At 34.5% G+C, this 27,448-nt stretch overlaps 1 protein-coding gene across 1 annotated transcript; it reads right to left on the reverse strand.

The window, feature by feature from the left end:
* Nucleotides 1-11,688: 11,688 nt before the first annotated feature.
* On the reverse strand, nt 11,689-22,675 carry QC (glutaminyl cyclase). The gene is made up of 11 exons (XM_028216596.2): nt 22,155-22,675; nt 21,490-21,546; nt 20,785-20,820; nt 20,375-20,439; nt 19,179-19,242; nt 15,019-15,136; nt 14,227-14,324; nt 12,884-12,954; nt 12,698-12,725; nt 12,518-12,572; nt 11,689-12,069 (listed from the first exon to the last, which is right to left on the reverse strand). The coding sequence occupies exons 1-11, from the start codon at nt 22,419-22,421 to the stop codon at nt 11,951-11,953; spliced, it is 978 nt and encodes a 325-aa protein (XP_028072397.2). The 5' UTR covers nt 22,422-22,675; the 3' UTR covers nt 11,689-11,950.
* Between the last annotated feature and the right edge of the window lie 4,773 nt (nt 22,676-27,448).

Raw genomic sequence — 27,448 nt, forward strand, 5'->3', positions numbered from 1 at the left:
TCCTAAATATTCAATTGCACATTCACAGTTCAAACATGTAATATTCTCCCCGCGAAATCCAATTGTCATTATAACAAAAATTACCTTCACACAATTCACAAATTAAGAAGTAATTCTGCATCCATATACACAGACACGCTTTCAAATGTGACTGTGAAGTACTCGACGTAACCATGAATAATGTCATGCATGCCGATTAATGCAATAATGTGAATAACAAAATAAACAAAAATGTGCTACGTGAATCTTGACAACCAAACCACTACGAACACGAACGTGACCTCTTCAAATGGTGACATGAAACAACAACCACACCTCCAAATCATGTTACTTGCATTGTTCATCTCCTTGTGACAATCTACAAACAGTGTCCCTCGAATATCTTGACACATTCACAAACCTTAAAGTACAGCAAAATAGGACGTGGCACCAGCTACGCTCGACAACTTACTTTTATTTCTGAATGAAAACAACCAATCGACACCATACCACAATGTGACACTATACACACAGTCCAAGTTACATGTGCTGCCACTCACATTAAACAGTAATTTATCATTGGGTCACAATCACATTCAGAAACTATACAACACATAACACAAAGACGTGGCACCATTCACATCCAACAACTTATTTTTTTAAGTTAATGCGCACAACCAAACGACATCATACCACAACGAGAAATCCCCAAAAATAGTCTACCAAACACGATACTTTGCATGGTTCGAAAAAAAAAACAAAAAAAAAAAACAAATAGACCACGTACCAGGCAATACAACAACGAATCAAGCACAAAACACCCATATTGGACAACCCACCGAAGCCCCATCCTACAACCCCCACATATATACTATCTTCAAATAGAAAACTATAATATCCTTTATCCTTCACAAAACTCACAAAACATACAACTAACATTACATATTATAATTGAAGTTAACCAAAATTATCAAAAACCCCATATTCACATAAACTCTAGTTCTAGGTTGTTAATCAAAATCAAATGAATGAACATTACAAAACAAGGGACAAAGCCATACTTACGTTTTGGAGCCATAATTCCTTCTCGTTCACCGGAAACAGTATTTCGTTAACACCTTCCCGTCGAACGTGACGGTCGAATTGCTCCCCTTCTCCTGTTCGTGGTGGGTTTTAAAATGTTATCAAATGCATCAGTCATTCACATTAGAATAGAGCCACAAAACATATCTAATTCTTTTTTGTTTCCTAAAATTTTGCCTAACTGAACCTGTAATTTCCACATATCACGTGTATTTTGAATTTCAAATTCACATCCATATGGATACGATCTATGGTAACATTCAATTTCCTATATATGGTTTTCATATTATTTATGATATTAACAACTACTATTAAGAGTAAATATGTCAACTAACTTCCCACAGGACTTATGGGAACATAAGTTTTTACTTAGGACCATATGTAACACAAGTCTCATAAATAAAACTTATAAATAATTCTCCCTATTTTATATTATTATATAATGTGAATATATTTTTAACTGACAATACATTAAAAATAATGTAAACATTCTCTCTCATCTGATGTGAATATATTTTTAATTGACAACACATTAAAAATAATGTGAACATTTTCTCTCATCTGATATGAACGTTCACAATACCTTTTCGAAAAATTCTCTCTTATCTAATGTAGTGATGTGAACGTTCACAACATATGAACCTTCTTATTTTTAATTGACAACACATTAAAATAACATTCATTATATTTTTAATTGATAACACATTTTTTTTTTCAACATATAGTGATGTGAACATTTACAATATGTGAACATTTCCTCTTATCTAACATAGTGATGTGAACGTTCACATTTGTATGTTTTAGTGTGAATATTCACATAATGTAATTAACAATACAATGACAAAAATTCATTTCAAATTAATATAAATATAATGATGTGAATATTCACATCATGTAACTAACAACACAATGACAAAATTTCATTTCAAATTAATATAAATATAATGATAGTCAACATCTTGATGCATGGAACTACCAAAACATAATGACAATCAATATTAATAGGGAGTAGAAGAGATCGAGGATGTTTTGGTCTTCTTACCACAAATAGGACCTAATGGAATAGTAAAAAACAATATGAGTTGGATGGAATAAAACTCCTAGAAAGATGATTTATCAAAAAAGCTCCCGATTTTAAAAGAGGTGAGTTAATAAGTATATTTTTTTATTTTTTTAAAAGAAGAAATTAACAAATTTAACTTTAAATCAACAAATATAGTAACCGAGTATGATTTTAAAAGAGTTTAGTCAATACATAATTTGAAAAACTTAAAATGGTTTAAACCGTATATACACTACAGGAAAAAGCACATTTGGCGACTAAATTTCCCGACTAAAAAAAATTTGGTCACTGAAAGTATAGCTTTTGGCTACCAAAAAAGCATTAGTAGCCAAAAGTAAAGTTTTTTGGTGACTACAAAAATTTAGTAGCCAAAAGTATAGTAATTGGCGACTAAAAATCTGTTTGGTCGCCAATATATGGCTTTTACCGACTAAAAAAATTTTAATAGCCAAAAGTTAGGCCCTTTGGCGACTAAAAAAAATTAGTAGCCAAAAGTTAGGCATTCGGCGGCTAAATTGATGTTTGGTCGCCAAAAGTGAGGTTTTTACCAACTAAAAAAATTTTGGTAGCCAAAAGTTAGGCCCTTTGGCGACTAAAAAAAATTTAGTAGCCAAAAGTGAGGCCTTTACCGACTAAAAATAATTTAGTAGCCAAAAGTGAGGCATTCGGCGACTAAAAAAAGTTTTAGTCGCCAAAAGTAGTAATTTTAGCTCGGGAATTTTATTTTTAACGACTAAAAAATTATTAGTAGCCAAAAGTATAGTCGCCAAAAGTGGTCTCTTTTTTTTTAATAAATAATTTATTTTTACATAAATTATGTTCAATAAAAAATAATTATCTTTATATCTATACTTTTATATTAATATGGGTCTATGTACTATATAAATAATATATGTTGCATATATAATTATATGGTGTTATGGAGGCATAGTGGAAAGAGGGTGTTGTATAAGATTTACAATGTGCGAGGTTGATGGTTCGAATCTCTACAAGTGCATAGTGTAATTTTTTTTTTTCATGAAATCACTTTTGGCGACTAAAAGGTTTGGTCGCCGATTCCTTGAGTATTGGTGACTAAAGCATTGGTCGGTAAATATATAATTTCAAAAAAATATAATTGACTATTGACTACCAATAATTTAGTAGCCAAACATTGGCCCTTTGCCGACCAACTAAAATTTAGTAGCTAAAAGGTAGGTTTTGCCGACTAAATAAAATAGTAGCCAAATGTTTCACTTTCAATAACCAAACACACGTTTGGTCGCTAAAACATTTGCCAACAGGGTTTAGGCGATTAATTTGGCGACAAAAATATTTAGTCGCTAATTGGTTTTGGCGACTAAAAAAGTGACATTTGGCGACTAATATTTTGGTCGGCGAAACTGTCATTTCTTGTAGTGATAATAGAGTTGTAATTGAATAGGATTGTAGAGAATGTTAACCAACAAGTATTATTATTATTATTATTATTATTATTATTATTATTATTATTATATTTTTTTTTTTTGAAAATCTAAAATCAGCAAATTTAGTTAGTGGATTTTAAATTTAGCTACTCTCTTTATCTCAAAATATTAGTCTCTTATTATATTTTTCATTATCCCAAAATATTAGACCCTTTTTAAAAATCAAGTACAAAAATAATATAAATTTCTCATTTTGCCCTTCTTTTAAATTCATTAACAACATAAAAAGTATAATTATGACATTAATACTCTCCAAAAAATGTACTATCAAAGGGTATTTTTGAAAATTTAATTTTTTTAAAATGCAATAATTGTATCACTAAAAAAAGTTGGATACCCCAAAAGAGATCATTATTTTGAGACAGAAGGAGTAATAATTTTGACAAAATTATAACCTAGTAGAATTCTAAAGAATGTTAGCCCACAAGGGTTTTTTAATTCTATAAAATCTAAAAGTTAAAAAATATTTTTGTTATTCAATAGGTGTTTTCTATGTTTTCTTTTAAATAAAAAAATGACAAATTTTTAAAAGCTAACAATAACACGTGTTACGCACCAAGTTTTAAATTTTAAATGAGTTATTATAAAATTATTTGACATCTAAAGTAAAGTAAAATTAAGAGCACTTCGTTTATAAATTCAATTTTTTTATAAATTCAATTTAAAAAATTTTTAGTCTAAAGACATATTTCTGTCAAAAGACCAATCTATCTCCATATATTTGGATGCATGCGTATCTATTCAATCTTCAAAATCAAGCCCATCTTTCCCTCTCTCCAAGATCTCAACAACAGGCAGCCACCACCAAAACCATAATCATTCAATCTCGAGAGAAGAGAGAACAATATTTGTTTTTGAAGCAATTTCAATTATTACCTCACAATTCTCTCTCTCTAGAGAACTCATATCTGAAACAGATCGATAGATAACTCTCTCTTTCAAGTCTATTCGAGACCTAATTGATCGATACCCCTACATGATGGACACAGAATTCCCAACCGTGGTGTTCTGACCCACCTCCACCACCGTGAACCACCACTGCATGCGGCAGCTCCTCCCGTCGGACCACTACAAGCTCTTGCTTTCAATCTGATCTTTCTTCTTCTCCTCCATGGTCTAGTGTGTTTCCCACACTTGTGAAAGAACATTGACAAAATCCTCATTTGTCTCTCTCTCTTAAAACCTTCCATCTCCAACCCTCCTTTCTCTCTCTCATGTCAACCTCATTGTGAGCTCCAGTGAGGCGGAAGGTCATGGGCCAGATGGAGTCGTGGCGTGCCCAGCTCATCAGATCTGGGAAGTTGCTTCCAAGACGACGAAGGGCGCCAAAGGAAGATGGCTGTGTCGAAATCCATGAAATCCAGTCTTCAAACTGCCGTCGATTGGATTGCCAAGATGTTTGTTTTTGCCACGATGAAGTACTCAATGAGCCAAATATCTAGTTTTTCATTTTGTTGTTGAAGATGAAGATTGCTGATGTGATTGAAGATGAAGATCGAATAGATCTGTTCAAAAAGGCTCAAATCTGTTCAAAAGGCTTAGATTTGTTGAAGAATAAGTTGAGAAAGGTTTAAAAATTGAATAGATAAAAAAAAGATTTCAACAGATAGGTAAAATAGGCTTGCGAATTCAACAGATAGATTAAAAAATTAAAATAATTTGGACAAATAAGAAAAAATTAAGACATATTCCGACAGATAGATTTTTTAGCAAATAGGTTATATATAATTATTAAAAAAAATGTAACAAATAGGTGTTAATTTGGACAAATAAGGAAAAAAATTAAGACACTTCAACAGATAGATTTTTTTCAACAGGTAGGTTAAAAATTTTGATAGATAGGTTCAAAAAATTTAAACAAATAAAAAAAAAAATTTGAACAGAAAAGTTTAAAAAAAGGCAAAACTAGAAACAAAATTTTCTCCAACATAATAAAATATACTTTGCATCACAATATTTCACAAAGTATATACTTCGGACCAAACAAATTAACCATAGGACTTAATGCATCAAGCACTCTTCAAATTAGATTTATCACCAATTTTCTCTAAAATTAATATTCTTACAATGTATTTTGATAATTGCAAAAACTTTCTAAGGAAGAGTGAAAAACATAGCAAAATAAAAAATGGGTAAGCTACAAATGCACTCATTGAGGTTTACTTAAAATGCAAATTGCTTCTTGTAGTTCTGAAAATTACATCCCGTTCCTTGAATTTTCTAATCGCATAACAAATGATCCTTCTTATAATAAATCATCAACTCAATTAACAACTTTTAATGATGTCAAAAATATGTTTCAGTTACCAATTCAAGTAATTTTATTATTGCATAAAATAGCAGTCAAATTTTTCATTTTTTCTATTAATTCTGTTAAATAAAAAACTCTAACAAGGGAATATCTGGAAATTCCAAAATCACAAAGAGGAATTCGTATTTTAAGTAAACCTTAAAGGGTGTATTTATGATATAGCGATCCTGGTTTTGCCCCGACCTTCATTGTGTTCTTGACTTGGGTTCCGTGATTGAATATTGTATCTATGTCTTACTTTTTCCCTTTGATCCTTTGTATTTGAGTTTTAGAACTTGTTAGGCGAGTTTGAAGCAGGTTGGTTGTTAGTTGGGTTAGATTGTTGTTGCCTAGATTTTGGCCTCTTCACTCGAACGAGGCTTCCTGCGCTAGAGCGAGCTTTTTGTAATTTGCTCCTTCGCTCGAGTGAGGTTTCTTGCGCTCGAGCGAGAATTAGAAGTTCTCAGGTTTTCTTCTAGACGCAGCTTTTCTGGAGAAGATGAAGTTCTTCGCTCGAGCGAGCCTTCTTGCGCTCAAGCGAGCCTTCTTGCGCTCAAGCGAGCCTTGTGTTAATTGTTTCTACACTCGAGCAAGGCTTCTTGCGCTCGAGCGAGCGTGTGCATCTGTGGCAGACTTGAAACTTTGCATTCTATGCTCGAGCTAGGTCATTTGTTGTGTCTGGTTGCTCAAGCGACAACTCCTTCGCTCGAGTGAAGACCGCGTATATCAGTTCGCAGCAAAGATATCTTATACCACTTTTGATCTTCTTTTTCCTAAGAACCCTAACCTGTCTCTCTCTCTCTCTCTCTCTAAAATTCTCTCTCTCTATAAATACACCTTGATTTGGGGATCTCTCAACTCTAGTCCCTTTGTTAAAAAGGTAAAGCACCTTGAGGGCTCCGTGTTGATCCGAATAGATTGTGGTGTCGGCTTGTTTGAAGTGTCTCCATCTTCTTCTTTGCTCTTCTAACGTTGAGGTATGGATATTCTACTCTCTAATATGAGTTTTAACCTAGGCATTTGTTATTTTGTATAAATGGTGGGATTTGGAACGATTTGGGTAAAGCTAGGGTTTGGGGTTTGAATTTTGAAAGAGGGGTTTTCTATATTTGGCTCCATATATGTAGGCGAGGACTTGATTATGATGTTATATAAAAATAAATGATGAGATTGGGCTTTGGGGATGATACTGGGAAAAAGGAGAAGGTCTTGCCCTAATTTGTGATAAAGAACTATTTGAATAAATAACGAAATTGATGTGGGAAATATGAAATTGGAAGGATGTATAATTGAATGGTGTAGTTGGATTTGTTAAATCTCTCACCTATGGAAATTTGATAAATATCTGTTTTGGGCTATCGGTGGAGGATAGTTGTGATTGTTGTAGAAACTGCATGATGATTAGGTGAATTGAAACTAATCATTTGAATTATGTCATTGAATATGACGGTTTGATTAAACTATTGAATATGTGATCTGGTTAGTCATTATATATGACAACTCTTTTAAATACATTGTATATGTATCATTGTTTGGGAGGAGATAGGGGATGTACTCCATTGTTTGGGAGGAGATAGGAGATAGACTCCATCGAAAACTAAATTGGCCAGAGTGTCCAGGGTGAAGTCCCGAAATCTTATATATATATATATATATGGGTGTCGATTCCCTCGGATGTGAATTCCGTAAAATGGCAAGAAAATAGAAGTGTTGGATTGATGGATGTATTGAATTGTAAGCCATTGAGTTGTAGTTTTTATTTTGGTTGATTAGATGATAATGAATTTGGTAAATAGACTAATCCGAAATGGACGAATGGAAATGGATTGAGGTATGGTTCTCTATAGTGTGTGGTCTTGGAAAGAACATGTGTTGGTTATGAATATTGAACATTTATCTGATGCTTATGTCTTAGTTAAATCTCATATATTATTTTATCATATCTCTACTGGGCTTTGGCTCACCCCACTTAGGAAACCATTTTCAGGTACAGGTAACATGCTGTCTCTAAGGACATAGCTTGAGAGGTTTAGGGGCTGAAAGCTCTATTTTTGTTATGATATGTTTAAATGTTTATTCAAGCCGAGGGCTTTATAGAGCTTAGGACTATTCTTTTGTCATAACCAGGTAATATCTTGGAAAGATGTAAGCCCGTAGGGCGTTTATTTTGTTGTAATTAATTAGTGTTACATGTTGTAGTTTCAGAATGAATATTTATGAAAGTATAAGCATGTAATATCTTTTGTAATATAAACTCTAATGAGTGAAAGTAATACATTTCCTATTATGTTTATGAGTCTATTGGGTTGAATTATCCTCTTTATTTGGAGGGCGCTACATATGATCTATCCTAAAAAATTGAATAACTTTGAGGAGGTTCAATTTGCGCCCAAAAAAAAAAAAAAATCTAAAACCCGCCAAGATATTAATTTGTGATTATGATTCAATTTTAAATAATGAATAGCGATTCCAAACAAATAATCAATAATAAATCTGTATAACAATTTAATGTGGAAAAAATCACAATTTGAGCACCTCAAATTGTGAAAACAATCATGGGCCAAAATTACAAAATAATCCACTAAGAAGACAAATGAATTACACACGAGAACTCTCAATTACCTAGTGAATCCACGCCCAAATTGAACTAAACCCGACGTGTCTCTTCTACCACCATCTTGACCTCGAAATTGCTTTCCCCAACGTTGAATCCACAACGTCGATGTCGAATCCACGACGATGAGCCACTTTGAAATCCATCAAAGCTTTAAGCCCAAGTTTCTTGAAATCCACCGATGAACACCTATCTCTTTTTTTGAATAAAAGACCAAAACCAACCCTTGATATTTGTCAATATATAGTTCGTTGATCGATCTATCACCTTCTATACATCAAGGAAACTCATATATAAACATCCTCCAATATAGAACACTTTGTTTTTTCTTTCTTTCTAAAAATCTGGATGAGTTCAACCCTAAAAATAACAAACAGGGCACTTTATACTGAACAGAGACGTGAAGACCACTCTAGCGCACACTTTATTGCTCAATTGGTGTGACTAAAGGTGGTGCTCACATACAGGCCAATCGCTTGAGCGAAACATCCACAGCTTGAGCTATGAAACATTTTTTGCAAAAGTTCAGGACACATGCAGAGATATTGGATGAACCACTGAAATGCTCGAGCGGTCAAACCACTTTGACTTCTTCTTGGCTTCGGGGGCACTGCCCCTAGACCCTGCCTTGGCATTGCCCCGGATCCGCCAAGGGCACTGCCCCTTAGACCCCTACGAGCTGACCGAGCAATACTTAGTCAACGACGTGGCAAACAAGGATGTTCAAGTCAATATACGGAATGTTAGTACAAACTCTCTACACATGCACAACTGGGGTTGGATTCACGTCTAAACTCTTATAACCTCACATATACAATAAACCAAATAAAAATATAACTGAATATAGTTTTGCCCAACGGGGATTGTCAATTACAAAAACCTAACAGGTTGGGCACCCAAACTTGATAAAAAAAATTATTACTATTTTATCCCCATTTAAAATGGCCAAAAAGTATTTAATATTGAAAAAAGTATAAATCAAAGTATTTTGGACACTCCATTCATAATCAAACTCAATCTTTCCTTCTCCCTTCTATTCTCTCTTCACTTTTCATCTTCATACACAACCCTATTTGTTTGAATCTATCATTTTTACATTCTGAAATTAACGATGGACAATGAAGAAGACATTTTAAACTATTCTCTCTTCACTTTTCATCTTCATACCCAACCCTATTTTGTTTGAATCTATCATTTTTGCATTCTATTTCATTTTGAAAATAACAATGGATAATGAAAAAGACATTTTTAACTAGTTTATATATATATAGAGAGAGAGAGAGAGAGAGAGAGAAATTAAGTTTTCTATTCACGTTCATCGTTTTCGACTGTTGGGTTTATGAAATTTGTTTGAAAATTTAGTACCAAACAAATTACATTTATTCATAAACTTGTTTCTAAACAAAATTCATATATTTAGCAACGTGTTTTCAAAATAATGGTCGTTGTTCAATATTTAATATCCGAACAATTGTCTATGTTTGGTTTGTATTTCTGAATATTTAATTTTTTAACTTCTTCATATTTGAATTTCGAATAAAAAAGAACTGTCCAATATTACAGATGTTCCATTTTTTTTTATTTATTTTTTTGGGCCTGAATATCCGCACATGTTTCATTTATTCGGCACCAAGTATTCAAAGCAATTTCATCATTGTGGAACTAAGTATCTGGACATATTTAATTTGTTCGGCACTAAGTCTCTGGATGGAATCGTTGGAAACAATTTTTTATACGAAGCTAAAGTATTCGAACATATTTAATTTCTTTGATACTAAGTATCCGGATGAAAAAGTTGGAACTAATTTTTTGTTGTTCGGAATTAAGTATCCAGACATACTTCCTTTATTTGGCATTGAGTATCCGAAGAAATTGTAGAACTCACTTTTTTTTAAAGAATCAAAATTGAAAAATGCCAAATTGATGGAATGCCAAAATATCCTCAAATGATAGGAGTTGGAGTTTGGAGATGATGGGTTGGAGATAGCGGGTTGGCGATGAGGGTGTTGGAGGCGAGGGTTGACTTTGTCATGAAAGATGAGTTTGTACCTCTATTGTAACTATTAGACTAATGTGATTTAAAAAGTAAGTTTCTAGTATATTTCTAGGGGTTTTAGAATTTGTAGGGGCATAATAGGAATTATTTGGGGTGTATAAAAACATAAATAAATAATTAAATTTTCAATTGTATAAAAACATAAATAAATAATTAAATTTTCAATTAAAGTGTTCAAAGTAATGAGGTGTCCAACTTAGTTTTTTGGGTGTATTTGGAGCTACCCATAACTTTGTGATCAAAGTAAAAACAAATGTATGTTTGGCCTAGTAGTTACTCTCTCTCTCTCCATGGTCTCAAGGTCAAGATCTCCCAAGTGCAAATAATTTATTGGGGTTAGTTATTTACCGCGCTTTACCCTAACTTCAATTGTGGCCATTGGATTAGATACCGAGTTATCAAAATTAAATAATTTAAAAAAAAAAAAAAAAAACTCTTCTTAACATTTAACTTATCTATGATCTAAAATTGTTCTCAAATTCTACTTAGAAGGAAGCACAACCACCTGTTACAAAATATATAATGAATTAAAACTACAGAAATATTAAATAAAATGAATACTTCGCACGTAAAAGTAAATAAAAACATATGTAGAGAGAATTTTAGATGAGAAAACAATCAACTATACAGATACACACCAATATAAGTAAGAATGATAAAAATATAACGTCTTCTTGGAGAAGGGTTCTGACAGGAGTTTGTCAAATAACATCTTCACCTACATCTTCGCAGTGATGATTTGTCATCAGGGATGTCCCCCGGAGCTTTCAGAGAAGTGTAGCCTAGTGTGTAAGCAAAGCAATTAACCGCAATCTTGTTAACTGTTCGTAGTATATGATTATTCATTATCATTCAACTTTAATCTTCTTGGATCCTATGATCTCTCTAGGTAAAACATCTTTGCCCCTTTGCTAGTACATGAGTGTTCATCCTCAAAGCCTCTCTTTCTACTTCAACAAAATGCAATGTTTAAGTTTTCCTGTGCTCACTCTGTCCACCAATAACAGCAAAAATTCACATTGGCACACAAAAAGGGAACTGAGAGAAGTTGGCAAAATTCGTGCACACACAGACAGAAAAGAGCAGTAATTACAAAAGTCAAGCCAGTTCCAACATTTTACTTTGTACAATTCAATACCAATCAACTTTCTTTTTTCTTTTTATTTTTTATTTTTTTACCTCTTGTATGATTGTATACATCAGGACATTCTGCTCTTAAAGATAGCTTGACAGTTCATGCTGCACTAATGAAGACTAGAAAAATAAATGAAAAAGAGATTGCAGCTGTCAAACTGATCTGTATTTCCGGTCTGGAAGTTGAAGTTCATGTCAACACAAAATTTCCATTCTCTTCTATGTTCCTATGAGACCCAGCCCCAATTTGATGGGCATATCTGATCTATGGTTTCACAAAGTGGACTGGACTTCGAATGCACATTTGCTCAATGATTCCATGCAACGGTTTCCTCACTGGCTGCAGCTTGATCTCATAAAGCTTTGGCCACAATTTTCCTGTCACTGGAGAGAGAGAGAGAGAGAGAAGCAGCTGGATAAATTTAGAGGGGCATTGCAAAACCATAATGTCAAGAAACTCACAAGGGCTGGCAAAATGAAAAATCCCAAACATCAATTCTTTTAGTTTGTCATTTATCTTGTAACTTCATAAAAGAAGACAATCTCCAAGAATGTGGTTAAGCATTAGACCAATTTTTTTTTTGCTTTCTGCAGAGCCACTGAGGATCTAGACATTTTTATTCACGTTAACAAAAACAAAAAAAAAATAAAAAAAAAAGAAAGAGCACCAGAACACCACCATGTCATGCTGAAAAATATTGACCCTTTTCTCCAACCATAATATTCTCATACAACCCACCATGAAATCAGCATAAATTGTTTTCCATGAAAAATATATAACAACAAATTCTGACAATGACTATGGACAAAGGACAAAGGGATGAAAGCTTACCGAAAATGCGGTTTCTATCTCTATCCCACGCTATGCCATTCAAAACATCAATATTCTGGAAGGTGGTAAAATGCCAATACATAAGTAAATCAGACAACTCATATTTAAAGAAAAATATTTTCCCAAATGAAAAATGAAGCCAATTCATATATGGAGACTTTCTTATCGTAAGTAGCTTACATTGTTCCCAGCTGCTCCCAATCCTTCCCTATAAAATTATTACCAAAAAATAAATAAATAAATAAAAAATAAAAAATTGTTAAATTTAATTGTCAAGTAGCCAATTCAAAGAACAATGTAAATTGATCAATAAACATAAACTGACAATGAGTTTACAAATCGTGAAGGAATAAGAAAAAGCAGAACCTCAGGTTGGGAAGGAGAATCCACCCAAGCACACCACCATCTTCATGGGAGATTCTGGCAATACAGTCAGTCTGAATGACATAAAGGCAGAAAGTTTAGAAGGTAATCTAAAGCAACAAATTCAAGAATTTGAATTATAATTCTTGCCTTGGAATGGAAAAAAGTTAAAGAATAAAACATATCTTGTATGTTCAGGGTTTAATGAAGCACTGGTTAATAAAAAAATGTTAAAAAGCAATACAGAATAAAAAATGAAATATATCTTTAATTATCCAAATCTATATCATTAAAAAAAGGACTTGCCCTTTTTACAAGGCATCGAAGTCCATAATCAATAATGCTTGGGCAAGGAGAAGGGCCAATTTTTCAACACTAGGGGCAGTGGTGGATGCAGGAATATTATCAGTAGGGGGGGCCATTGTGTACACATGAATCAGTTTGAGTAGTACAATTGCAATTGAATTTGTTTATTGTGAGTTTAGGTCAATTTTCCCTCAAAATAATACAAAAATTCTTGAAGTCACAATAACATGGTTTGTCATGGGTGCTCTTACATAAAATGAGCCAATTGCCGAGATTATTTACAATGTAAACTGAATTACATGTTGACAATACTCAAAGGAGTCCAAATATAGAAATAGTGGCATTAATGAAGTGGATAGTCATAATTCCTGATATGATTTAAGAAATAAATAAATAAAATGGAAGAAGCTTCTTTATAAAACAAACTGCAGTCCAACAACGGTAAACATATTTGCAAACTAGAGATAGCAGTCCTGAAAAGACTAATGGGTTCATGGGGCCATGAAGATTGATCCCTTCTCTTCATCTTAACTATGCCATCTGTACCCATTGAAATGGCTGAAAATAAACCCAATTCTTACATGTCGAATTTGTGTGATGCCACCTGTGAGAGACCAGTTTTGCAGGCCAGCTGTTGTGTGAAGGGGCCAACCATTAGTGTTTAAAAGGTACATAACATACGCAAATATACAGTAAATCTATAGGCTTTTTGCTGAAGCTTGGGGTGGCCAAGGCAGAGTAAAACTAGTATCTCAAAAAGTAAATAGATGAAACAGGATTTGCTAGTAGCATTCTGGAGACTCATTAAGACAGCTCCTCATTTTCAAGTTTTGTGTTACACAAAATTACAACAAAGTAAGATAACATATGCACTTACATAAAGTCATTAAGGAAGAAAACTGACTTATCAAGCAAGTTGCCACATCAGAATTCAAAAGATTATTATTGGAGAACATCTTCAATCTTTGAAATGTCCTCACCTTTATGCAATGCTTCATATGCCATTAAACAATCAAACAAGCAAACAAATAGGGTTATACCTGCCAAACATTTGCCCAAATTTCACCATTTACATACTCCAGTTCATTGAGGTTGTACACTTCATGATCTTCATACTTGACGGTTCGTTTTTGAATGACTGCATCAGTAAAAAAAAACATAGATGTTGTGAAAATACAAATAGAAAGACATCAAAATAATGAAAGAATGTGCTAAAAGTGATCATTGCCATATCACAGGAGCAAACAATTAGAACAGATGCACACACTTCAAATAAAAATGGATTATATATGCATAGGAGAACACTTGTTATAGCTAGGATTTTTGTCGAATTTTTGTAAGTAGGAGGTGTCTCTCTGTCCTCCTACCTACCTCTCTCTCTCTCTCTCTCTCTCTCTCATCATGACTGACCCCATCTACTAATGACATTGATTAATCTTAAATAATCCATACCCAAGTCTAATTAAACATTGGTTAAAAAGTCTAATTAATCATGGTCAAGCATACTTAGGGTTAAGGTAATAATGTTGATTAACTCAAGTTAACTAAACACCTGATTAAATTAAGCATGTATTAACCAAGAAATCCCTAATCAATCACCCAAGAGACATAAGTTAATTTCTACATCCTCAATTCAAAGCTTCAATTCAACAAAGGATAACATGTAATAACAACTAAAGCAGGTAGAACATGCATAATCATATTTCCATGTACACTACTTAAAGGATACACATGTAAGGAGAATTTTAAACAACACACGTGCGACGGCGATACCCAATGTATTGCATGCAAAAAGGATTTGAGAATGAGAATAACTTTTGCATCACACAAACCTTTAAATGTTCGAGGGTCAATATGATACAATGTTGAAGTTCCATCACTTCCAAAAAGAATTTTCCCATCTGTTGCCAGACCCCAACCATCTTGCATTTGATGAGTAAATTTCTCAACCTGCGCCAAATATTAAAGCATGAAAATCATCTCAAATCTGAGAAACATCTAAGCAGAAGCCAAATATAAACAGTCGATTGTATGGTATACTAATGTATTCTGAAGGTTATTGCCAGGGGCGGAACTACATAGGGGGACTCCGCCATTCTATTATTACCTCTACATTTTACGATTTGTAAAATGCATAATAAGATGACCGCCTTAATTTATAAAAATCACTTTATTAACTCACGGTTTCATCAGTATTTCACATGCTAGTTAATAGAATCAATTTTATCCACTCGATTTTATTCACACAAGAAGTATATGCCACTTCCCTTTTAATTTTGAAAATCAAATGGCACGTATAGCTTTTTATTTACCAAATTATGTAAACCAACAAAATGGCTTAATATAGTGGACTAATTGATTATGTATTAAGATCTAATTAATAGTTCAACTTTCAAAAAAATGAAAAAAGACTATTAGACTTATTTATTTTTCATTTCATGATATACTTTTTCCACAATGTTTATATAAGAAATTATCTTCAATTAGTAATGTACCAAAACTAAATTGTTTTGGTTTCACCCCTGCTTATTGCAATTTTTACATCAAAATGGTTTAATTGCATTATGACGGTGTTCAATAGTCATTGAAATAATTAAAACTAGGCTTGTAACTTGGATACCCAAAATGGGAAAAAAAAATGGACCTTTCAAAGTCACTAGGAATATTTGAGAACATCTCAAAACATACAATTCAAATAAAACATAGTAGGACATCATTAACATCACTTAAATGGATGGGAAACAAATCTCATAGTCCCTGTTCATCATTATACTCCATCATAATTGCCGGAAGCAATTTGCAAACAGTTCAAATCAGACCTTTGGCGCTATTTGACTATAACTAGAATTTTCTTTTAGCCTGTGTATTTTTCCTGTTCTTTTTTTTTATTATTGGCAGGAAAAACGTCTCTAAAGGCTATTTATGACTTTTAGGGTTATTGCTTCTCTTCTCTTTCCCCTTTTCTCAGAGTTCCCAATCCTCAATTTCCACTGACAAAGAATTCATTCTCTCTACAAGACTTCATGGTAGACTTCAATTTTTGCCACGTGTTTCTATTTGCAAAAGGATTAGTTTGGAGGTGTGGGTACGTGGGGTTAGAGGTGGTCGGTTGTTGACCTCTGAGAAGATGACAGGCACTTCAATGGCCTAAGATCACCATAGGTGGAGGAAGAGAACACCAAGGCAAGCTTAGAGATAGAGAGCGTAGCAGTGAGAGACTTTGAACACTTTTGGGTTTACGTTGTGATGTCTCTGTGTTGTTGTTGTTATGTTTTGTGGCTGCACATATCATACCATTATATAGACTCTAGTAATGTTAGAGCCCAACCAACCTATAGACAGGTAGCAAGTTCTCCTCAACTTGACAGGAGGGTGATATCAGCCCAACTAGTTGTGTCCCATGATTCAGGCCCTTGGAAATGTTGAATTATAGGAGCTACATGTGTAGGTATAATATCTTAAGAGGTGTATCACACATGCAACAGATGCGAATGTAAGGTCAATGTTCCCTCTCTCTAACCCTGGTCAAGATGGAGCTGTCACTACATAGAGATAGCTACATGACCTTGACGATCCCGAGGTCTTAGCCTCTAATCCAGAATCCTCCAATGATCCCAAGCTGGAGTGCCTAAGTCCTACTCCCAACCTAGGTAGCCAAGTGACTAAGTAGAGTGAGTGAGTACATGGGTGAGCCAGGGGCTCATCTTAAGCAGCCAAGTGAAAATATGTGAGCCAAGGGTCCAATTATGTTGCCATTGAGGTGGAGCAAGTGGGCAAAGAATTCATTATCTTATGAGGCATGAAAGACCATGGCGAGCTAGGTGAGCCATGGTGCTGCCTCATACTTTTATTCATTTGCCTTTGAGCTCTTACTGCTAGCTTTGTGTTTCGTGGTGTGCATGCCCCCTCCCCCCCCCCCCCCCCCCCTCTCTTAGGCTAGGCATACAACCCCAACTCATCGTGGTGCTTCGGAGGTCTGCCACATGGATGTGTGATGGGGATGACGTAACGCCCGTAGGGCTCACCACGTGCCAAGCACAACACAAGTACCAACAGGAGGCATGTATTGAAAGTTGTGAAAAAGATTGCTTGTTCGTAGACTTGGACCCCTTTGACTTGAGTTACACAATATTGTTCCTAACATTATTTTGTGAAATTTGGGAGTTTATGTGTTTTGTACCTCATTGAAAATGTTTGATAAGATTAAAGGAAGAAACTGGCTAGTGATCCTATATGGGAACTGTTTTCGTTGTATTAGTGGCCATAGTGCAGTTTGACTATTTGTGGGAATCACTACCAAGGTGGTGTAATCATGTGAAGAATGACTTCCTGGGAACTGACAACTTTGTTAACCAATGTTCATATGCTTCCAACCATGTTAGGATTAGGAAACTATTTTTACAAATATTAAAAGAAAACCAAGACAAAGTTTTCGTATTTCTTAAGACTATGGATTCTTTTATGAATATTTACTTCTTTTTCCTTTCTTACACTCTTTGTTGCCATCTTGGATTACAGGAAGAACCAGATGACTAGATTTAATCTATTCTTTTCTCTCCTATCTGATCGTAGACCATCCTGGGGAAGAGCCAGTTAAGATAGATAGACACCTTAGAGAGCTGCCAAGCAAGGAAAGGTATTTGAATACTAGGAATCGGCTTGCTCACTCGGAGCTAGGTTTGAATCTCCTTGCGCCATCGTTCACTGCCTTCACTTCCTATTCTAGTGAGAGCAGAGAAGAAGGCAAGCGGCTCTTCCTTATTCTGCTACAAGTAAAGGAAGTCCTAAACTTGAGAGGTTGCCCGCTATCCAATTTTCCTCTAGCTCAGTCTTTTCATGTTAATTTTTTTCAAGAGGTAATGTGTATATATATTTATCAAAATGGGCTTAAACCCGCATCTGTTGTCATGGATGGAAGCGTTTTGTACGCTTGTTTTTTTTTTTTTAATTGGCAAAAGCGTTGTACCTATTAAACTACATGATCACAATTCATAAGTTTTACATTACTGTATTTCCAAATCCTTTGCATGCACAATATATTTTCATTTCTACGTATTTAAATATGTTTCTCTATCTATTTTCAAATTGTCGCTAGAACATATGAGTCACAATTGGACATAATTTACAATTTGGACAAACGGAATTCTGATTCATGATTTGGATCTTGATTTGACAATATCTAAGCAAAGGGGTCAAAAAAAATCCAAATTTAACTTGTTTATTATACCCCACTATGTTCTATACCACTATTGTCTCATGAAGTCATCGTATCGTATCCTATCATGTTAATTCCTTACCTTACATTTTTGTCTTTTTGGGAGGACCATATTAGTAGTAATGATTCCAGATGTTTCGAGAAACTAACCATATTTAGAATTTGAAATGCAGACATTTAAATTCACATGGTGCAATTATAAAAGCAATTCATATCTACGTCAAGTTGAAGTCCAAAAACAATTATATGTACATAAAAATTCACTCTATGATATTCCAGACATTTCACTAATCAAAAAGGGGGGAAAAGGCGCATACATATCTCCCTGTGGATTATTAGAGGGTTCATCATTGATCCACGTGGCCCCGTGTCCAACATTTCATGTCTACATCAGAAGGAAACACATGGGTTCCCATCAAACAGTTAGAGGCAGATGCTCTGCCAGCATTGCCTGCATCAGACTTTTAAAAAGGTTTCTACCCTTCAATTGTGATTTGGATTTCGGCCATGGTGGCAAAGGAATTAATTCAAGGGATTTAATGTAAATCTGAAATTTGAACAACTAATGTGCAGTGCAAATCCAATCATCAGTAGATGTGAAAGTCAAACTAATACAGAACATGGATGTTCTAGATGACTGAAAGAGTCTAAAACAAAAACATGCTAGAACTCAAGCTGATCTTTTTCAATGTCTATTCGCATTAAATTTATGAGAAACTGCTGGAGAAACATAACAGAGAAACACAAATTACATAAGGAAAAAGGCGAAGCACAAACTTTGCTTAAATTATTTTGGTCATATATGAAACCTGTTTTCTCCAACCAAGTTACTTGAAACAACCTACAAAAGTGGATAAGATTGCTACGTCAGAATTTTGGACTCTTTTGAATATTAGCACAATCATACTAAAAACTAAAAGACTATCTAAAGTAAATTAAATATATATATATATATATATCATGAAATAATGGATCAGAAACATGATCCTGGTTCTGTTATTATATGTTGAACAGCAAATAATTTCCAGAGCAAGAGTTCTCTACTTCTCTTTTTCTAGAGAAGCAAAGTGTCATAGAAGTTCTTCTACAAACTTCAGATGGCACAACTATTTAAGTACTTCATACAGGTAGAAGATACACATATCAAATACTCTTAGCAATACAGATATACCTCTGCACAATGTCATTAGTGTTGTCCTCCATCTTTCTCCCTTCTCTTTTTTTTTTTTTTCATGGTTTTTGGTTGTTTAGTACCAATGACGCTACTAGTAACAAATTTCAATAACACAGACACAGCACACAATGTGTAAAAGCAAAAATATACTTCTTCAGAACATGTAAAAATATGCTTCTTCAGAATATGAAAGCAGGACAGAATAGAGTTCACTGAATGTCTGTAATTTTTGGGAAAACAAAGGAAAAAGTACAGTCCAGTTTCACAAAATAATAATAAATATATCCACATATCTATGTATTGTTAGCACTTTCTACTTTTTTTAAAAAAAAATACATAACTATCCTTTTGTCTGAACGTACACTTATTAAATGAATTTGTCAAACGCATTTCAAATAGTTGATTTATAAAATATCACTAGCTTCATTAACAAGCTCCTCAAACAATACAGGATTATAGTTGCAAGGTGACACGACAGTAAAAAATCTCCAAATTCCAAACAAGGGTTCCCATCAAAAGTTGGCACAAATACTACTATAAACTTATTAAACCTGTCTAGAAGCAAATAACAAGTTTAAGAAGTTTGAAGTCTTCATAAACATACACATCTCTTCAGCATAAACACATCATCACCAATTATTGGAACACGGAAGATGATTCAGACAACATTCCTCCAGAAAACAGATCCCAAAAGCAACAAAGAAAAACATGATTTTCAATATATTGGGCCTCAACTTCAATTGTTCATTAGCTGAATCAAAAAGAGAAATAAAATGAGATGACAATTTTCCTTACGGACCTATCACCTAGAAGAGTTAAACCCTCTCCAAAATAAGAGTAATCCATCTTGTGTAGAGCCTCAACCTGTGAAGACCAGAAAAAATAAAACTTTAAATTTAGTAGCTGGAGAAATTGAATGTCCCATTTGCTCTCTACTATGTGCATCCAGTGCCAATAAATTTCAGGAACCTAATAGTGTAGCTTGTCTGCATCAACTATTTTTTTTTTTTTTTTTTTTTTTTTTTTAAACATAGTGATTATTAGTTGTAAAACTATACAGTAATACTCAAAATGTCAAAGAAGGCAACAACACCACTCTGTCCATACTGCATCTTTCCAAAAATGATACTTCATTTCATTGTTTGTTCATTGCAAATGAGTATAAATTAGGTACTTTGAAACATATAAAAAATTCCGCAATGTTTGTACCTTTCCAGTCTGAAGAGCCACTTTCCGAACTGATGACTGAAATGATAAAAATAATAACGTCAATTGATGAATTACATGGACAATAACGCTCCATTTGTTTGGGTAGAAAACATTTTCAAATTGAAATCTGTTGTACGGAAAACTTCTTTCAGAAAATATTTTCTGGAGAAAACATTTTTTTATGTTTGGTGGTGGTGGTGGTGGTGGTGGTGGTGGGGGTGAAACGAAGGTGGAAGTGGAGGTGGAGCGGCAGTGGTGGTGACAACGACAATGATGGTGGCAACGGCTGTGGTGATAGTGGTGTAGGTGAGAGTGCCGGTGGTAGTATGGTGACATTGGCAAGATTTTAGTCCAGAAAATGTTTTCCACCTTTTAAAAGTGGAAAACATTTTTACCCATATAGGCTTGCTTTTTGTTGATCATGTAAAATATTTTTCATTAACTTTCGTTTTCTATTGTACCAAACACCAGAAAATACAAAAAATATTTTTCAGAAAATGTTTTCCACCCAAACAAATGGAGCGTAAATATTAATGAATGTTAGTGGCGTGGACATCATGCAACCATGAAATCTATTTTCTTTCAAGGAAAAGTGAAAATAGTGAAATTGCAAAATTGCAGCCAATACCATAATCAAAATGGTGATTACGGTCATTGCTCATAATAATGAATGAAGAATGCACTGACGCGTGAATTCAAACTCACCTGCCCATTAAGGCCTGTTGACTCAAATAGGATATCATTTCCACCATACAGAAGCCCCTGAAAGCAAGCAAGCACTAGCATTAATCGCTAATAAAAGCACGCCATGCATGAAAATTTTAAGTGACAGTCAGCTAAAAGCTCTCTCAATATGCTGTACACCAATCCAAATCATGTATTACTGACTAAAAATTAGTCATTCCAATGACATATGTATAAAAAACATAAAAAATAAAAACACTAATCCAGCATATTATGTGTGTTATAAGTTATAACTGGTATCTTCGTTATTAAATTCTAAAATTAAGTTGCAATGTCTGCTGAAAAGTGAGCATGTTCTAATCTCCATCAACAGAAATGAAAAACAGCCTCCTAAGTACTTAGCAATAAGCTCCAAAACAATAAACTGGAAATACCAATCATCAAGTCCTCATACACTTTGTTAACAGTTGTTAGATCACTGAAAACCCAAACAAATAAAACACAAGCAGGCTACTATAGTATAGGGTCGATCTATCAAACTATCTCCACAAAAATTCTTAACAATTTCCATAAAAATTTGACTCACAAAGTCATATTTAACCCAAAAAAATAAAAATAAAATTACTCTGTCGATTGATCTAATCAGATGAGACCAATTGCATATACAATCGCGTAATTAAATTGACCTGAGTGAAGGCAGTGGGGTCGTGAGGAAATTCGTTGACTACTTGGACGGAGTAAATTTGGTGAGAGAGAGCGTTGGATCCAAAGACAATCCACATGCTCGATGAAATGCTGAGAAGAGTGAGAACGCAGACAACTAAAAGAACCATAACGAATACATAGATTTTTCTGTAGTAGGACGGAGAGAGAGAGGTAGAGGCCATGGAGGGGTGGGGCTGCTTCAGGTTCGATCGCTTGTTGGATTTCTTCCTCAGCGATCCGGCCGCCATCAATCTCTGCTGTAAAGTTTGATGTCACATTTGACAGGGAATGTTAGTCTGAATTTATCCTAGTTCTACTTGTTTGTGCCAAATGTTGGCTAAATTGGGAATCCTTCTGCTCTCCACTGAATTTTCCTGCAACATCAGCAATCTCTGTTTACATTAACCCTAAGCCCCCCTTTGTTTTGGGTATGAGGTATGAGAGGGAGATTGGGATTAGGATAGTCGTGGATTCTATTTAATTGTTTATAGTGTTGAGGAATGGATAGTTAAGTCGAAGAGTTTAGGATAAGTGTTGTAAATAGGATTCAGATGAGCATTTGATATTAGAAAAATAGTCTGGCGGATTAGAAATTTTTTATTTTTATTTATTTTTTATTTTATTTTTTACATGTCAGACTTTTTTTTTTGAACATTCATGTTTAATTTTTTGTTAAGTAAAATTCATTATTTTATTTATTTTGTTTTTTTTGAAAATTTTTTATTTTATTTTTATTTTTTTTAAATTTTTTACATGTTGAGCATTTTTTTTAAAACATTAATGTTTAATGTTTTTTTATTTGTTTTATTATTTTATATTTATTTTATATAAAAATAATTTAACAATCCCTACACTAACAACTATCATCAAAACAAATACAATTTTACTTAATTCCCTCACTATTAATTCCCTCCATTCTACTTCTGAAAACAAATGGAGCATAAATCCTATTACAAGATACACCACCAAGTATACCATTTATTTAGGAACCCTCTATTTCTATCCCACATTATTCTAAATATTTTTTATTTTTTATTTTTTATTTTTATTGTACAAAGTTATATTAATATTTTTTCACATTAAATATATTTCTTATAAAAAATTAAAATTTTAAGAATACTAATATAATTATATATAATAAAAATAAAAATTAATACATTTAAAAAAGTAAAATGACAATGGCAAATGAAAATGACGGCTCCCTTTACTTACCAATATAATGATAACCAATTATATTAGTTGGCTAACAAAAATTAAGAAAAAAGCTTCATACCCCCACTTGGGGGTCGACCCCCAGTGAGGTGTCGGCCCCGAATTGATCCAAAAAAAAATTTTTTTTTTTTTTTTTTTTTTAAAGTTTTCAGCCAGTGGGGGCGCGACCCCCACTGGGTGTATGGATCACGACTGAAAAATTAAAGGGGTAAGTTGTGACAGTGCTGTGGGGGACAAATCCCATTTAATAATATGAATAGTCTATTTTTTAGACTATTACGTTTCAATCATTCATAAAGAAAATTAAGTCGATTTAATAATTATAATTATGCTAGTTTATGACATTTATTTTTAAAATAATGAACGATAATTATTATTTGAAAACTAGATCATCTATTTTTCGGGAGACAACTACGATAAACTAATGTGATTACGGTTATCGAATCAACCTAATTTTATATGAATGATCTACACGATGTGGTCTATAAAATGAACTAATCGAATCATTAATGTGGGACTCATAGTGAGTTCTACAGACCTGAATAATACCATCCAATCTACAAAGTCCAATCTACATAAACTGCTCCCTAAATAATCTCTTCGTTCTATTTTCGTAATTCCTTTTAAGAGTTTAAGAAAATTGTAAATACATAGAAAGTGTGGGAGCCGAATATCAGTACATACAGGGAAGCCGAATAAGTCTGATCATAATCAAGATATATATTATATTCGGCTCCGTCTTGTACGATCCCGAAGCCGAATGCACTAAGTTGCCATAGAATCAGGTGAACAGAAAGCCGAATGGGAATTGGCATACGACAAAAGGGGCTGAATGAGCAATCACACGATGGATTAAGAGTGGGCCCGACCTTAGGGCCCAAAAGCGAATATAAATAGAGGAACATCAACCAAAGAAAGGTATATGAGAATAGACCTAAAAAACTTAAGACCCAAGCAAACAAGAGACCTATACTAACTTGCCTGTCAGAGTGCTAATTCCGGCACCCCCGACCGGAGTGTTAATCCATTTTTCAGGTGGCAATCAGAGGATCAGGGACGCCCTTCAGGATCCAAGAGTATTTTCCAAACCTACTTCTCCACAATTGGCGCCGTCTGTGGGAATACTCAAGCATATTCATGGCGAGCGTCACAAAAGATCCTTCGATAGTTGCTGATGAAACTATACCAAGAGACGACCTCACTCCAAGAAACATATTGGGACTGGAGAATATCGCCACGCGACATGCCTTGAACTTTGATCCAGTAGCTCAGTCCTCACCCTCAACTTCAATGCATGAGACAATGTAGATGATTATGGATCAAGCAAAGCAAAATGAACAGCGGTTGGAGAACATGATGGTTGAGAATGAGCGCCTGCGCCAGGATTTGGCCTTGGAGGTGGCAAAATCCCAACAAGCCGCATACCAAGACCGAGTTCGACCTTCGGGAGAGAAGGATGGTCGCCGACGTCGACTTCAGAAACGCAATAATGACAGTGATTCAGACTCACCATCCCTGGAGTCCAGAAAGAAAAGGCGCGTTAATGTATCCAACTCATCTGAAGGAAGTCCATATGCACGGCATAAACGAGGGAGAAGCGACGATTCAGATGAGGAAGATAAACACAACCCATTCGTGCGACGAATTGCAAGGGCTGCTATCACACCCCAAACTCGCCCCTAAAAGTTTGGGCATGACCAATTCAGAAACGGACACAAAATTCAATTTGCATAACATATGGGGGTTGAACGGAAGCAATTATCAACATAAACAGTATCCATTGAGTTATCACTAATATGCCAAGATCACAAACATTGCATCAGGTAGACAACATACGGTGAACATACATATGAGAAACAGTTATGTACATACATATATACAGACCCAGCCCCATGATTGGGCGTGTAGCAAAAGCATTGGTAAAAGAAGGTTATGCACATTCATGACATTAGACAGAAGGCTTAGAGCACAAAGCTAAAAGCTTAGCAAGAACTCCACAAAATGAATGAGCTTTATCTAAGTACTTGGACGCATTGAAGTTGACAAAAGAGAAACGGGCATGATGGGTTAAGACTGACCTCCAGGTTGATTACCTACAGAGACAAACATATCACGGGGTGAGCAAGGCTCAGTGAATAATAGTACTTAATTGATTTAATGAATAAACCTGAATTATAACGTATATAAGAGCAGAGGTCATATGATTAATCTTATTTTTTAAACATTTTCAAAACGGCCTTGGGCCCAATCTTTAAACAGAGCGGCTTCAAGCCCAGTATCATACTTACAGATCGGCCTCGGGCCCAAATATCAACAGTTGTCTGAACATTAATGGGTAAGTGAGACATTGACATGTGCGCCAATTCCCTCGGCCACAAGCCCTAAAATATATTTAATTCAGATCATAACACGGTCGATGAGGCATTGACATGTCCTCTTCTCCATCTTCTTCAGAGTTTTCCACACTCGGTGGCTTATAACAGAACGACCTTAGGCCCATCTTTAACAGAGCAGACTAATATTAGAGTTATACAGATGTACAGATTTTTCAATCGTTCATATAGGTTAACATAGTTAACTTGCGAATAACAGAACGTTAATAATAATTATTAACGATAAGTAAAACGTACTACTACCGTACTATTACACACAGTTCTGTGGTGGAGCGATAGTCCCCTCATGTATGTGACCTACACACACATACAGTTTAGACATTAGTTCAGTTTCCTTTTTAAACAATATCGGATTTGTTTGCTTCTAATGAATTTATAACCATTTTAAAAGCATCAAATATAGATTTTAGTAATATCAGACGGTCAAACAAGGAAAACAGAGTAGACGAAATTTTTCGGCATGGGTCGCGCGTGCGGCAGTCCCCCTTCGTACGTGCAGGAAGGTGGGCCGCACGTGCGGTAATCCTCCCCCGCACGTGCTTTTATTTCAGTAGCCCAGCCTCGAGTTCCCCTGTTTTCCGCACGTGCGGCTGTGAGCACTGCACGTGCGGTGGTGCTTCCCGCACGTGCGGCTGTGAGCCCCGCACGTGCGGTCGTTGCCTCTGTTTTGGGCAGTCCAAATTAAGGCACAACTTCATCACAACAACTCAATATAAAGGGAAAGAATGAGGAACCCTTTGCTATACTATAACATATTATCACCATAACATATAAACATGAGTATAAGCTTAATTACATCATAACCATTCTTAAATTCACCTACACAATCCAATTCTTTCATGTTAATGGCTATCATTGATATATGAACAATACATATGTATCACAATGTGAATTCAACATGGAAAAGCAAAGAATAAAATGTAATTCCTCGATATAGCTCAAACTAATCCCCAAAACAAGCAAATGATAAGTACAACTTTCCAATTAAGTAATTATCACACACAAAACTTTAATCACAAACCCTAGTTCTCACAAATGAAAGGGGATTCTTACACAAGTCCAAGAAAGAGGCTATTTAAGGTGAATTATATACCTTGAGTCCAATTCTCTACAATCTCACTCAATCTCCCCAATCTCTTCCTTGTTGAAGTTCTCTCCTCTTTGTTCTTCTTCTCTAACTCTAACTCTCTCTCTCTCTCTCAGGAGATATTTGTGTAATGGCTTCTAAGTCAAATGTTTAAAGAAACATACATATATATAAAAGTTGATTAAACAAAAATCAATTAGTTTAATCATTCCGAATCAGATTTTTACAAAATCCTTATTATGAGCTAAAAATCATGCTCATCACATTTATAAAGTTAATTTGTAATTATCAAGCCTCTAAGGCTTTCAATTTTTGATTTGAACATTACAATTGTAACAGATATTTCTCTTACTTGACAGATATGAATCTACAATCATAAGATTCACTCAATTAAACGTAATTTCACATGAAATTTCACAGTAAGCATATAAATGCACAGAATAAGGGACTGAAAGCATACCAGAAAACATATACGAGGGTCAAGTTATTACAGCTGTGCTACCCAAAAAGTTCAAGGCACCGTCGTTCACCCTTTACGACGGAAAATCAGACCCCACTGATCACATTCTCCATTACAAGCAAG

The sequence above is a fragment of the Camellia sinensis genome, chromosome 1 (assembly GCF_055761805.1).
Source record: "Camellia sinensis isolate YWXY chromosome 1, ASM5576180v1, whole genome shotgun sequence".
Lineage (NCBI taxonomy): Eukaryota > Viridiplantae > Streptophyta > Magnoliopsida > Ericales > Theaceae > Camellia > Camellia sinensis.

Bases quoted from the DNA above. Each gene is read 5' to 3' on its own strand.
- QC (XM_028216596.2), bottom strand. From the start codon at position 22,421: ATGGCGGCCGGATCGCTGAGGAAGAAATCCAACAAGCGATCGAACCTG. The intron at 20,440-20,784 runs GTACAAACATTG...TGGTCTTCACAG, and splicing joins TGGCTCTTCAGACTGGAAAG to GTTGAGGCTCTACACAAGAT. The intron at 12,573-12,697 runs GTAAGCTACTTA...ACCACCTTCCAG, and splicing joins TGGGAGCAGCTGGGAACAAT to AATATTGATGTTTTGAATGG.